Consider the following 15,840-nt stretch of genomic DNA (forward strand, 5'->3'; position numbering starts at 1 on the left):
CACACTGAAGACATTCGTTTCCCCAGGTCTGCAGAGAGACCCTGTAATAGGACAGTTGGCCTTGTTGTGACTGCTGTCAATATTGACGCCAGCCACCTGTGGCCCCCGCTCCCACATTTCAACTAAATTTGTAGGCAGAAAGAGAGGACGATCCATCTTTGTGACAGATAGAAATTGTGAAAAATACCTGTCTTAGACAGCGAACATCCATGAGATGCTATAAGAGCTGAATGCAGATGTACAAAAACAGCTTTTTCAGGTTTTCATCTGCACCAATGACAGATTCACTAATATGGAGACATCACCTAAATGTGCAAATCCACTCCTGCCACAAATATTGTATTGGACTGCTGTACATGTCTTGCTTTTAAACTACTAGAATGTATATATAAAGTGTGATTTTAAAGGCGATATCCCAATTTTTTTCCCATGTTGTGGAAGCTTGGCAAATTACAACAACAGGCTATTTTCAAACAACCCTCCCCCTTCCCTCCCCCGCTCCCTTTCTTAACAAGCCTAGAGTCACTCCCCATTTGCACACGCTACCCTTTCGTTCTAAAACGTGTGGATTTGTTTACATAAGTATAGGTACAGCAGGAGTCTACTAGCTAACCACTGGACACACAGAATGTCGAGTGATGAGGTGAAATATAACGTTCAACTCCAAAAAGTATTTGTATTGTAATACCATATCGCAATGTTGTACTTTCAATTTGTCAACTTTCTGTGATGTGTTCTGTCGGTTCCCTTGCTAGCCTTGCTAACGTTTGCTAAACCAAAGTTAGTTTGACACTATGTTCCAACCTTGTCAAATTGTTTTGTAATAGCCAATGTATGTAAGAAAGTATTTCACATAGCAGGACATCTAACATCTAGCTAACGTCATTCATTGTATACACAGGTTGCGTTGGAAATGTTGATGGCAGTCAGACTAGCAGGGCAAGAGGCAGGGGTAGAGGGAGAGCCAGGGGCAGAGGACGGACAAGCAGAGGCAGGGCTAGAGGGAGAGCTAGGGGCAGAGGACGGACAGGCAGAGGCAGGGCTAGAGGGAGAGCCAGGGGCAGAGGACGGACAGGTAGAGGCAGGGCTAGAGGGAGAGCCAGGGGCAGAGGACGGACAAGCAGAGGCAGGGCTAGAGGACGGACAGGTAGAGGCAGGGCTAGAGGGAGAGCCAGGGGCAGAGGACTGACAGGCAGAGGCAGGCAGCAGAGAGACAGAAATGAGGATGAGGAGAGGCTTTTTGCTCTCCGAGGTGAAAGAATGGCTGCCACACAGGTTTGTATTATGTTTAAAAAATGCCTATACATTTAACAAAAATAAAGTATTTTTTCTTGAATAATTCATGATCCAGTTTGTTCAATTTGCAATAGAAACTAGTGCACCTTGGTGCACTTGTGGCAACGGCAGGGAGATGCCTACATACAGAGAGAGGAAGTGTTGCGGTCAGGGACCAGACCTCTGTGTAAGCCAGCTGCCACATTTCGGCCTAGACAACAGATATTTACTTTTGCACAGGCGGTATAGGGTTGACGTGTTGGCAGTGGCTCATGCAGCAGAGCCTGGAGATGACGCCCAGGAGTACCGGCATGCTGCCTACAGACAGTTTGTGATGTTGTAGCATGATGCTCTTGGTGTAGGAAACCGAGTTGTCATCCCCAGCTGCTGTGTTTGGAGAATCAGGGACACTTTCCCTGATCCCCATTCACAGTACACTGGGTTCCACCCTGGGCGCTAGGATTCTCAAAGCGTGTGCATGATGCCATACTAGTGTTACGCCCAAAGAGTGTCCGTTGCCAGACAGTTATTGGCATGACATTAGTATGGCATCATGTCACTTGCTGTGAACAGAACACAACCTCTCCCTCAGTTTGTATTCTCCACACACAAACACCTGCCAGGTGCATCTTTAGGACATCATAAACCTTCTTACATGGGCACACTATGTCACATTGAAGATTCTAAAGGTTGTTAGTTTATTTCTCAAGTGTCATCACTGCACTTTCTCCCGACACAACAAAGTTGAAATGGGAAAATGTCAGGTTTGATTTGTTTATACAACTGAATGTCTGCTTGAATAAATAATGTTACAATAGTTTGTTTGCATATTAGTTTTTTCTGGATATATCATTTCAAAGGTATAATTTTACACATTTTAGACAATGTTTGTCTATATTGAAAATTGGTTACCATTTTGACCATCCTAGGGTTCGAATTTCACCCTCAAAACAACAGTTAATGCCAATGACTTGTGCCAGGTCTATGCAGGTAAATGAGAACTTACTCCAAGCCTTGCAATTCAAGGAGACACTTGATAAAGTAATCCCCCCCCCAAAATTGTAAAGTGGTCATCCCACTGGCTATAGGGTGAACGCACCAATTGGTGAGTCGCTCTGGATAAGAGCGTCTGCTAAATGACGTAAATGTGCCCTTGAGCAAGGCACTTAACCCTAATTGCTCCTGTAAGTCGCTCTGGATAAGAGCGTCTGCTAAATGACTAAAATGTAAATGTAAATGTAATTTCCAGTGAAATATGAAGATGGTGCCGGAGGGGCTGGCTGCCGTTTTATGGACTCTTAACCAAACGTGCTATTTTGTGTGTTTTTTCACATTGTTTGTAACTTATTTTGTACATAATGTTGCTGCTACCCTCTCTTATGACCGAAAAGAGCTTCTGGACATCAGAACAGCTTGAACTGGACAAATAATATTTATTTAATGAGTCGGACGAGAAGGATTTGCTCCAGACATCCGACAGGGCCCTCATCCACGTCATTCGTAGTAGAAATAAAATGAGATATCGCAGAAGGAGATTGGGGTGCTTGGTAAGGAGCCGGCGACGAGTGGCTAATCTGCCTTTGCCATCGATACTATTGGCCAACTTACAATCGCTTGATAATAAAGTGGACGAACTACAGGCACGAATATCCTACCAACGGGACATTAAAAACTGTAATATCTTATGTTTCACCGAGTCGTGGCTGAACGAAGACATGAATAACATACAGCTGGCGGGTTATACACTGTATCGGCAGGATAGAACAGCAGCCTCTGGTAAGACAAGGGGTGGCGGTCCATGTATATTTGTAAACAAAAGCTGGTGCATGATATCTAAGGAAGTCTCGAGGTTTTGCTCGCCTGAGGTAGAGTATCTCATGATAAGCTGCTGCTACTCTCTGTTTATTATCTACCCATAGTCACTTTAATAACTCTACCCACATTTACATATTACTTCAACTACCTCAACTAGCCGGTTGACTCTGCACATTGACTCTGCACCGGTACCTCCCTGTATATATAGCCTCCCTACTTTTTTTCTCAACACTTTTTTGTTGTTGTTTTATTTTACTTTTTTATTAAAAATAAATGCACTGTTGGTTAAGGGCTGTAAGTAAGCATTTCACTGTAATGTCTGCACCTGTTGTATTTGGCGCATGTGGCCAATAAAATTTTATTTTATTTTATTTTATTTGGACCACACTATCTACCAAGAGAGTGTTCATCTATATTTTTCATAACTGTCTTTTTACCAACACAATCCAATGCTGGCACTAAGACTGCACTCAATGAACTGTATACGGCCATAAGCAAACAGGAAAACGCTCATCCAGAGGCGGCGCTCCTAGTGGCCGGGGACTTTAATGCAGGGAAACTTAAATCTGTTTTACCTAATTTCTACCAACATGTTAAATGTGCAACCAGAGGGAAAAAAAACTCTAGACCACCTTTATTCCACACACAGAGACGCGTACAAAGCTCTCCCTCGCCCTCCATTTGGCAAATCTGACCATAATTCTATCCTCCTGATTCCTGCTTACAAGCAAAAACTAAAGTAGGAAGCACCAGTGACTCGGTCAATAAAAATGTGGTCAGATGAAGCAGATGCTAAGCTACAGGACTGTTTTGCTAGCACAGACTGGAATATGTTCCGGGATTAGGAGTACACCACATCAGTCACTGGCTTCATCAATAAGTGCCTCGATGATGTCGTCCCCACAGTGACTGTACGTACATACCCCAACCAGAAGCCATGGATTACAGGCAACATCTGCACTGAGCTAAAGGGTAGAGCTGCTGCTTTCAAGGAGCGGGACTATGCCCTCCGACGAACCATCAAACAAGCAAAGCGTCAACACAGGACTAAGATCGAATCGTACTACATCTGCTCCGATGCTCGTCGGATGTGGCAGGGCTTGCAAACTATTACAGACTACAAAGGGAAGCACAGCCGCGAGCTGCCCAGTGACACGAGCCTACCAGACGAGCTAAATTACTTCTATGCTCGCTTCGATGCAAGTAACACTGAAACATGAATGAGAGCATCTGCTGTTCTGGACGACTGTGTGATCACGCTCTCCGTAGCTGATGTGAGTAAGACCTTTAAACAGGTCAACATTCACAAGGCCGCAGGGCCAGACGGATTACCAGGACGTGTACTCCGAGCATGCGATGACCAACTGGCAAGTGTCTTCACTGACATTTCAACCTCTCCCTGTCTGAGTCTGTAATACCAACATGTTTCAAGCAGACCACCATAGTCCCTGTGCCCAAGAACATTAAGGTAACCTGCCTAAATGACTACTGACCCGTAGCACTCACATTACATTTACATTTACGTCATTTAGCAGACGCTCTTATCCAGAGCGACTTACAGTTAGTGCATACATTATTCTTTTTTATTTTCATACTGGCCCCCCGTGGGAATCGAACCCACAACCCTGGTGTTGCAAACGCCATGCTCTACCAACTGAGCTACCTCCATGAATTGCTTTGAAAGGCTGGTCATTATCCCAGAAACCCTAGACCCACTCCAATTTGCATACCGCCCCAACATATCCACAGATGATGCAATCTCTATTGTGCTCCATACTGCCCTTTCACACCTGGACAAAAGGAACACCTATGTGAGAATGCTATTCATTGACTACAGCTCAGCGTTCAACACCATAGTGCCCTCAAAGCTCATCACTAAGCTAAGGACCCTGGGACTAAACACCTCCCTCTCCAACTGGATCCTGGACTTCCCCCCAGGTGGTAAGGGTAGGTAACAACACATCCGCCACGCTGATCCTCAACACGGGGGACCCTCAGGGGTGCGTGCTCAGTCCCCTCCTGTACTCCCTGTTAACTCATGACTGCATGGCCAGGCACGACTCCAACACCATCATTAAGTTTGCAGATGATACAACAGTGGTAGGCCTGATCACCGACAATGACAAGACAGCCTATAGGGAGGAGGTCAGAGACCTGGCCGTGTGGTACCAGGACAACAACCTCTCCCTCAACGTGATCAAGACAAAGGAGATGATTGTGGATTACAGGAAAAAGAAGAGGACCGAGCATGCCCCCATTCTCATCGACAGGGCTGTAGTGGAGCAGGTTGAGAGCTTCAAGTTCCTTGGTGTCCACATCACCAACAAACTAACATGGTCCAAGCACACCAAGACAGTCGTGAAGAGGGCACGACAAAACCTATTCCCTCTAAGGAGACTGAAAAGATTTGGCGTGGGTCCTCAGATCCTCAAAAGGTTCTACAGCTGCACCATCAAGGGCATCCTGACTGGTTGCATCACTGCCTGGTATGGCAATTGCTCGGCCTCCGACCGCAAGGCACTACAGAGGGTAGTGCGTACGGCCCAGTACATCACTGGGGCCAAGCTTCCTGCCATCCAGGAACTCTATACCAGGCGGTGTCAGAGGAAGGCCGTAAAATATGTCAAAGACTCCAGCCACCCTAGTCATAGACTGTTCTCTCTCCTACCGCACGGCAAGCGGTACCGGAGTGCCAAGTCTAGGTCCAAGAGGCTTCTAAACAGCTTCTACCCCCAAGCCATAAGACTCCTGAACATCTAATCAAATGGCTACCCAGACTATTTGCATTACCCCCCTTTAAGCTGCTGCTACTCTCTGTTTATTATCTACGCACAGTCACTTTAATAACTCTACCTACATGTATATATTACCTCAATTACCTTGACTATTTTGTGCCCCCGCACATTGACTCGGTACTGGTACCCACTGTATATATCCTTCTTATTTTTACTGCTGCTCTTTAATTATTTGTTTCTTTTATTTCCTATTATTTTATATTGTATTTTTGTGTGATTTTTTTTGTATTCTTTCTTAAAACTGCATTGTTGGTTAAGGGCTTGTAAGTAAGCATTTCACTGTAAGGTCTACACCTGTTGTATTTGGCACGTGACAAATAACATTTGATTTGATTTGATTTGAAATAAGACATAAGACAGTGAAATAAGACAGTGGCGTGAAACCATTAGGTTATGGTACCGATATTCCAGAGGAGTTTTCAACTGGGATATAAAACACATAACTACCCCTGGACAAATGAACTCAATTACATATTTAAAGTGGTAATCAGCGTGTCGTCCATAACCCCAGGCTTCCCCCCGCTTCTTGTGTTGTTTATATATACAATCTATGGTTGTGAGTGGGAGAGAGAGCGCTTGGGCATGAGAGGGAGCGTGCATGAGCGTGCGCGAGAGAGCTAGAATGTAAACAGCAGAGTAGTCAGCTGCTAACTAGTTGTAGATATTTTTTTACATTTTTACATTTTAGTCATTTGGCAGACGCTCTTATCCAGAGCGACTTACAGTTAGTGCATTCATCATTTTTTATACTGGCCCCCCCATGGGAATCGAACCCACAACCCTGGCGTTGCAAACGCCATGCTCTACCAACTGAGCTACATCCCTGCCGGCCATTCCCTCCCCTACCCTGGACAACGCTGAGCCAATTGTGCGCCGCCCCATGGGTCTCCCGGTCGCGGCCGGCTACGACAGAGCCTGGATTCGAACCAGGATCTCTAGTGGCACAGCTAGCACTGCGATGCAGTGCCTTAGACCACTGCGCCACTCGGGAGACCTATAAACAGATAAACAGATGTGGTAGCAGGGACAACGTTTTCAGAAATGTTCTACTGAACAAGCATCATCATCATTAGTATTGGATCTATATCAACTCGACCCGAAAAGAGAAGAAGTGAGAAAAAGAGGTAAGTGTTGGGTTTCGTTCAAAATTAAATAACAAAAGAAGAGGTGCGTCCTGGGGATCGCCGACGACTCGCTGATTCCAGCTTGAAGGACTTCAGATGCAATGTGAACATGATCAAACACAAGTTAACCCTTAGGTACCAAGGAAAAATGGTCAACTGATAAATGGCTAAAACAGAAACTCAGAATATAACCAGATCAAAAACACCTTTGATCCAGAACCTTGTGTCACTTGTCACCTAACAATTAATAAAATATTTGTGTGTGTCAGCCCAGAAATAATATACAGCCCTAGAGGCAGGTAGAGCCCCATGAACACAAGGATGGGAGGAGTAGAGGAATATTTTAATAGAGCTATGGCTGACAGGTGGTCTGGGTAAGACATAGCAGCATAGGTGGATCAATGGCTCTAGCTGTCTAAAGACCTCTATAGATTTAAACTGAACTAACTGTTTAAAGGCTCACTGTCGTCTAATCATCTCCCCATTCAAATGACCTCATGTGAGCCGTTTAGGAGGAGCTGCTTGGCAAATTGAATGGGGTGATCATGTGATGACGGTGGGCCTTTAATGAAGTAATGTACTCTCAAAAGTAAGGCCATGTTTACAGAGCAAAGTAAACCTATGAAAATGGTCTGGCACTGTAAGCCCTCTGTACAGCATAAGGATTTTTAGATCAATGCTCATTTCATCCCATTCCTTCACTATACCAGCCAGCCATAGAGCTTAAGCTGTCCATGTGTATGTTCCTGTCATCAGTCTGTGTGTGTGGCCTGGTACATGGAGAAAGTGCTGCATCAGTTTTGGGGTTGGGACTGGGAGGGAGGCAGGGAGGTCTCCTAGTTGCTTGATAGTGGAGGCTTCAGAGGGGTCTTAAGAGAGGTCCAGCAGCAGGGGTCTTTAGAGATGCTCATATTCATCAGGCCAAATAGAAGTGATAGAACATAACAAAAAAAAGAATAATTACTGAATAAGATCTGTACAACATTGGCAATACACATATAGGGTGATAATGTCTCGGAATAGCTAACGAAAAAAATAACTTCTGTGTAGCCTGTTTACGCCTTCTGTTGCCTCCATGGTGCTCCCATCTAGCTCAACCACTTCACGCCCCTCCAGAAACTCATCCCCCCTTCAGAAAAAGACAGTCAGTTATACTCCAAGCATATAGTGTTGAATACTAGAGAGAGAGACATGACAGTACCAGATATACACCCCCACATAGGCTACTCAAAGAAGGCAGGCACAAAGAGAGGGACACAAAAACAGAGAAACCAACCATAAATGATGCACACACAAGAAAGTTCACGCTACCCAATAGCCATCATTGAATGGAACAGGAAAAAGTTATCTAGCTATTCTCCTATTGAAATTAAGCATGTGTTCTCACCTATCTGACAGTGTGGTGCTGAATGCCACTCCAATGCTTAATTAAGCAGGCAGAGGTAACACTTTCCTTGGAGTGGATTGTGGTGGGGCCTTTTCACAGCTAGAAGATGATAAATTATATATGTATTTTGCGCATGTCCAATTATTATATCACGTATGTCAAATTATATCTAGCTAGCTAGCTTGCTAATGTATGTCACAAAACCTAGCTTGTGCGCTTGCTTGTCAAGTCTCTACCAAGCTATATAATGTTAGCTAGCTAGCTAATATTGTTTCAGTAACAACGTTAGTCACTTGGAAGTCTCAAAAAGGTGAGGCAACTATACTGCCGAGCACCATTACAGCTGCTAATGTTACAGTCGAGCGCCATTACAGTTCTATCACTCTCAAACAGAGAAATGCACATGAAACGTTAGCTAGCCGCCAATGCAAAATGTAAGTAGGTTCTAAATGATCATGGCTCTCAAAAACACACATGCTTATGTCAATATCCTGACTGGTTTTAGATCATAAATACCATGTACACCTTAGTTATTTATCAAGACAGCCAGATAATTTGGATAGTCTAAAGCTAACCCGGATTCTCCATTCACAAACATCACAGCTAACATTAGCTAGCTAGCTGGCGCCACATCTTGGTAACGTTACCTGCCAAGCAGAAAACAGGCCATCTCTGCATTAGACTTCAGCCCTTTTAGGGCCATAACTTCTCTCCAGCGATAAAAATGGTTACCTATATTTACTCTGGTTTTCCCACCAAGCCTTATCATTTAGTTGCTTGGCTAAACTTTTTTTTTGGCACCTGTATGCGCAACCGGTGGGCTGGATGCTTGCCTAAGAAATCTGCCATTGTTGATTGCGCTCGGAAGAAGATGACCACCCCTCAGAGTGACGCTGACAAAGAGCCATACCGGCTTTTGTTGAACGATCGGAAAACTGAAAATCTTAATGCAATTTTGTAAGGGCCCAAAGCATTTTTTAAAAATATTTATTTTAAAAACTATCATTCCACTATTACTGCAGGTATATTATAGACATTTTATGACATCATAATGCAAAAAAAAATTATACATAATGCTCCTTTAATGTACTCTGATGTAATACTAGGAATAGGTTGGTCATAATATGTTCAGACTGTACATACAGGTAACTGCCAAAAATAAAATAAACACGAGTAAATGAGGGATACAAAGTATATTAAAAGCAGGTGCTTCCACACAGGTGTGGTTCCTGAGTTAATTAAGCAATTAACATCCCATCATGCTCATGTACAGTGGGGGAAAAAAGTATTTAGCCAGCCACCAATTGTGCAAGTTCTCCCACTTAAAAAGATGAGAGAGGCCTGTAATTTTCATCATAGGTACACGTCAACTATGACAGACAAAATGAGAAAAAATTATCCAGAAAATCACATTGTAGGATGTTTAATGAATTTATTTGCAAATTATGGTGGAAAATAAGTATTTGGTCAATTACAAAAGTTTCTCAATACTTTGTTATATACCCTTTGTTGGCAATGACACAGGTCAAACGTTTTCTGTAAGTCTTCACAAGGTTTTCACACACTGTTGCTGGTATTTTGGCCCATTCCTCCATTCAGATCTCCTCTAGAGCAGTGATGTTTTGGGGCTGTCGCTGGGCAACACGGACTTTCAACTCCCTCCAAAGATTTTCTATGGGGTTGAGATCTGGAGACTGGCTAGGCCACTCCAGGACCTTGAAATGCTTCCTACGAAGCCACTCCTTCGTTCCCCGGGCGGTGTGTTTAGGATCATTGTCATGCTGAAAGACCCAGCCACGTTTCATCTTCAATGCCCTTGCTGATGGAAGGAGGTTTTCACTCAAAATCTCACGATACATGGCCCCATTCATTCTTTCCTTTACACAGATCAGTCGTCCTGGTCCCTTTGCAGAAAAACAGCCCCAAAGCATGATGTTTCCACCCCCATGCTTCACAGTAGGTATGGTGTTCTTTTGATGCAACTCAGCATTCTTTGTCCTCCAAACACGATGAGTTGAGTTTTTACCAAAAAGTTATATATAATACATATGACATTCTCCCAATCCTCTTCTGGATCATCCAAATGCACTCTAGCAAACTTCAGACGGGCCTGGACATGTACTGGCTTAAGCAGGGGGACACGTCTTGCACTGCAGGATTTGAGTCCCTGGCGGCGTAGTGTGTTACTGATGGTAGGCTTTGTTACTTTGGTCCCAGCTCTCTGCAGGTCATTCACTAGGTCCTCCCGTGTGGTTCTGGGATTTTTGCTCACCGTTCTTGTGATCATTTTGACCCCACGGGGTGAGATCTTGCGTGGCGCCCCAGATCGAGGGAGATTATCAGTGGTCTTGTATGTCTTCCATTTCCTAATAATTGCTCCCACAGTTGATTTCTTCAAACCAAGCTGCTTACCTATTGCAGATTCAGTCTTCCCAGCCTGGTGCAGGTCTACAATTTTGTTTCTGGTGTCCTTTGACAGCTCTTTGGTCTTGGCCATAGTGGAGTTTGGAGTGTGACTGTTTGAGGTTGTGGACAGGTGTCTTTTATACTGATAACAAGTTCAAACAGGTGCCATTAATACAGGTAAAGAGTGGAGGACAGAGGAGCCTCTTAAAGAAGAAGTTACAGGTCTGTGAGAGCCAGAAATCTTGCTTGTTTGTAGGTGACCAAATACTTATTTTCCACCATAATTTGCAAATAAATTCATTAAAACTCCTACAATGTGATTTTCTGGAAAAAAAATTCTCAATTTGTCTGTCATAGTTGACGTGTACCTATGATGAAAATTACAGGCCTCTCTCATCTTTTTAAGTGGGAGAACTTGCACAATTGTTGGCTGACTAAATACGTTTTTTCCCCACTGTATATAAAAGCCCAGTTGCCCATTATTTTGGCTACCATGGCTAGAAGAAGAGATCTCAGTGACTTTGAAACAGGGGTCTCAAAGGAGAATATGGGGTTTAAAGTGTGTGTGTGTGTGTTTGTGTGTGTGTCTCAGTCACCAGATCTCAACTCAATTGAACACTTTATCTCAACCCAATTGAACACTTTTTGGCAGTTACCTGTATATCTACATAATGAATGGAGGGAGGGGGTAAACAGACAGGGGTACGGTGAATCTCACCTGTTTTACCAGTGTTCTTCATTGAGGTCTTGTTGGAGGAATCTGTATCAAATCCATCCAGAGTGAGCTCCTGATACTCCATGGACACCTTGATGTCCTGGTCTACGATGTTGATTGGTGACTGGTTCCTCTGTCTGCATTCTGGGTAGGCTGATGACCAGCCCTCTTCTGGCCCGTACGTACCTAGACCAGAAGAAAGAAACAAAACAATATATACACTATATGTACAAAAGTATGTGGACACCTCCTCAAATTAGTGGATTCGGCTATTTCAGCCACACCAGTTACTGACAGGTGTATAAAATCGAGCACACAGCCATGCAATCTCCATAGATAAACATTGGCAGTAGAATGGCCTTACTGAAGAGCTCAGTGACATTAAACGTGGCACCGTCATAGGATGCCACCTTTCCAACAAGTCAGTTTGTCAAATGTCTGCCCTGCTACAGCTGCCCCAGTCAACTGTAAGTGTTGTTATTGTGAAGTGGAAACGTCTAGGAGCAACAATGGCTCAGCCACGAAGTGATAGGCCACACAAGCTCACAGAATGGGACTGCCGAGTGCTGAAGTTCGTAGCACGTAAAAATCGTCTGTCCTCGGTTGCAACACTCACTACCGAGTTCTAAACTGCCTCTGGAAGCAACGTCAGCACAAGAACTGTTCATGAAATGAGTTTCCATGGCCGAGCAGCCGCACACAAGCCTAAGATCACCATGCGCAATGCCAAGTGTCGGCTGGAGTGGTGTAAAGCTCACCGCCATTGGACTCTGGAGCAGTGGAAACGCATTCCCTGTAGTGATGATTCACGCTTCACCATCTGGCAGTCCGACGGACTAATCTGTGTTTGGCGGATGCCAGGAGAACGCTACCTGCCCCATTGTGTAGAGCCAACTGTAAAGTTTGGTGGAGGAGGAATAATGGTCTGGGACTGTTTTTCATGGTTTGGGCTAGGCCCCTTAGTTCCAGTGAAGGGAAATCTTAACGCTACAGCATACAATGAAGTTCTAGACAATTCTGTACTTCCAACTTTGTGGTAACAGTTTGCGGAAGGCCCTCGCCTGTTTCAGCATGACAATGCCCCTGTGCACAAAGCAAGGTCTATGCCCCCCCCTCTTTTTGCCCTCAGAACAATTTGTCAGGGCATGGACTACAAGGTGTCGAAAGTGTTCCACTGGGATGCTGGCCCATGTTGACTTTGGGTGGTGGACTATTCTTGATACACACAGGAAACTGCTGAGTGTGAAAAACCCAGCAGCATTGCAGTTCTTGACACACTCAAACGTGTGCCTGTGGTAGTTTTATCATAAAGTAAACAAAGCTACACCTCCTAACAAATGTAGATGTGAGGGCAGTGTGCTCAGAGATGAAACCCCAAACTCTTAGCTGAGTGGCAAGGTCCGGGGCGAGACCAGACACCTCCATGTAGAACAGAGTCAAGAGAGGGAGAGGAGCAGGCCGGATGTCACCATTCTGCTGCCACCTCCCTCAGATAAAACAAACAGAGAGAAGGACAGAAATGGAGGGAGGGAGAGAGAGAGAGAGAGAGAGAGAGGGAGAGGACAGGGTCAATGCCATGGAAACAGTGGAGGATGGAGAATATAGATAGTTCCTCTCCTCTCCCCACAGCAGGCCTGGTCTCCTCAGTGTGGGGCACAGTAAGTCTTCCATAGCCATCCAACCATAAAACACCAGACCAGCCAAGTGAAATCAAGTGATTATTTAGTATCCAGTGAATGGGAATTAATTTGGTTGTGGATAACACACTATAAAAACACATTCAACAAAGGCATACATATCCCAACAACATATCAATATACAGTACAATATCATTCAACTGATTCAGTGTATACAACAGCACCCCGGCTCATACCCATAAACATTTCACTTAATTGATTTCAAATTCAGAACTACTTTAGATATTAATAACTACATAATATTAATGTACATAATAATTGGAAGCATTAGCAAAATATCAGTGTTATCACGATGAGAAACAACATCTCTCTCTGTTCCTATCTCTAAACACAAACTCAGATTGCATGGGATGTCTAGTTTCATTTATTATACAAGGAACTTAGAAATCAATCATTTATCCTTGTACACTGATTACAACTGCACAACACGCATTTGATTGAAAACGGGCATACAGTACAGTATTTTATCATATTCTTATCTCCAATAGATATGCTTCATTGTGTCCTAACCTTGAGTTCTATTGACTTTCCACTGTAGTATGTCCTCCTGTCCTCTCTCTACAGCACTGGTAGGCAACTAGATTTAGCCGTGGGCCGATTTTTGTCAGAGCGGATGGCCGCGGGGCCGGAACATTTAAACTGCAAATTGACCACAACTAAGCCCAAAAAGAGATTGTATTTGAAAATAACAATCATTTCATAACTTGATTACCATGAGACATGATCACCTCTTTTTTTAATTAGTGGGAATACTTTTTTCTATATTAAACTCATTTTAGCTCAATTATTGGTGACTTTAGTCCCCCCTCTGGCTGCCCTCTGTCTGCCCTCTGTCCTAAGAATGGAAGAAAGGAGAAGGCAGGGCCCACTCCCTCTCACTCCGCCCACTCCTGCTACACCCTATATCCACAGCATAAACACTTGGGCTAAAGTGCACCCCTAATTGAAAGCATAATCTGGGCTACCGGGGTTCTAAAATGAATTTGTCTATGATTACTCATGCCCTGCGCGCATCCAGAGCGTTTGGTAATGTCTATTTCATTGAATTAGAAAGCATCCTCTTCTCCTGCCCCCTATCCTAGCCTTGGGTGTATTGATTTGAGAGGTCTGGGTTTCATATAGGAGAGCGCAGGGTATGGATCCAGGCAGCCGTGGATGGTAATGAATGCAGTGGAGAGCTGGTATGAAGCCATTAGTCATTGCTTTAATGCGGCTAGGAACTAAAACCATCAGCATGACATCAGGTGTCACCTCAACATTGCATTCCCCTCTGACCTCCACCTCCCAGAGATGGATAGCGCGCAATTTCACTATTTTCACTTAAAGCTGCAATATGTAACTTTTGGGCGACCCGACCAAATTCACATAGAAATGCGTGTTATAGATCTGTCATTCTCCTTGAAAGCAAGTCTAAGAAGCGGTACATCTGTTCTATGTGCATTATTTCTATGCTTCCCGTTCTTAAGTTTTGGCTTCAAACAGCTGAAAATGCAATCTTTTTGGTTTTGGAAAATATATTTCACAGCGGTTTAGATGGTACAACGATTCTCTAAACTATACTTGCTTGTTTTGTCACAAACTGAAAGTAGGCAAACTATTAGAATTTCTGCAACCAGGAAATGGATGAGCGATTTCTGCATTGTGCATCTTAAAATGTTCTCTAACTGGACTTCAAAGGGGTTTGTACTCTACTTCTATCTCTCTGGTGACAGTTAAGCCTTGTAGGTTATGTTATTGACAAAGGAATGGATTGAGAATCACAGAAAATAATTGACTAGGCTTGGGAGAGATAGGAGGCCAATATATCTGACAAACTACAGTCACCATAAGAGAGAGAGAGGATGGAGGGATGAAGGAAGAATCAGAGAAGGCAGAGGAGAGGAACCCACCTGAATCACAAGAGGGCCATATTGGCCCTAGAAGAGTGATTTTCCCTGTTTCCTATAAATATGAACACTGTATATCACACTCACAGTGTGGAGGGGTAATACATACTGATCTCCCTGACAACCAGGCACAAGGCAGAAACATCATCAGAACAAACAACGCCTTGCGACATGCATAATCATATATTCAGGTCAACAGGGAGAGGGTTTTAGATTTCTAATGTTTCATGCATTTTTCATGGCCATTTGTCTGTGATTCTCTGGAGAGCATGCACATTTTATTTCAGCGAATTATGAATACCATAAATACACCTTTATGGTGCTTTCACCCTCCAGGGACTTGAGGTTTTCAGTCAATTAAGAGCGATTTCTTCAACAGCCTCAGCGCTCGCGACCTTGTTCATTTCATATTAAAAAACTGCCATATTCCAATTGTCTGCATAAACAAAACCATAATTGTGTGAGGCTGCTTAAAGAGCACAATTATCAAACGTTTGCCCAAAGACAGCATTGTTACACAAAAGCAAACACACCTTAGGGGGAATTTGCCTTTGGAGAAAAATATGCCATTCTCCAAGGAACAGAACAAAGCACAAAAGGATGTTATGCAGAAAAATCATTTTGTAGAAATAACATTGGAGCACAAGGCGCCACACTTCAAACTCCCACCCGTTTTTCAGGCACCTATTTCAGGAAGCTCTATGGTCCTCTCCTAGGGCCATGATTCCATCAAGATTAGT

At 43.8% G+C, this 15,840-nt stretch overlaps 1 protein-coding gene and 1 long non-coding RNA gene across 3 annotated transcripts in view; both read right to left on the reverse strand.

Annotated features, from left to right (window-relative positions):
• Positions 1-15,840, reverse strand: part of LOC121577761 (receptor-type tyrosine-protein phosphatase gamma-like) — a 283,598-nt gene that overhangs the window by 89,755 nt on the left and 178,003 nt on the right. For both annotated transcript variants that reach the window (XM_045223696.1, XM_045223695.1), the window contains exon 3: positions 11,521-11,703. In XM_045223696.1, coding sequence (XP_045079631.1) covers positions 11,521-11,703 — 183 coding nt within the window. The remainder of the gene's footprint in view (positions 1-11,520; positions 11,704-15,840) is intronic.
• Positions 7,438-9,344, reverse strand: LOC121577762. The gene is made up of 3 exons (XR_006002676.2): positions 9,044-9,344; positions 8,397-8,495; positions 7,438-8,138 (listed from the first exon to the last, which is right to left on the reverse strand). It is a non-coding gene; the product is annotated as an uncharacterized LOC121577762 (long non-coding RNA).

This window comes from Coregonus clupeaformis, chromosome 12 (assembly GCF_020615455.1).
Source record: "Coregonus clupeaformis isolate EN_2021a chromosome 12, ASM2061545v1, whole genome shotgun sequence".
Taxonomy (NCBI): Eukaryota; Metazoa; Chordata; class Actinopteri; order Salmoniformes; family Salmonidae; genus Coregonus; species Coregonus clupeaformis.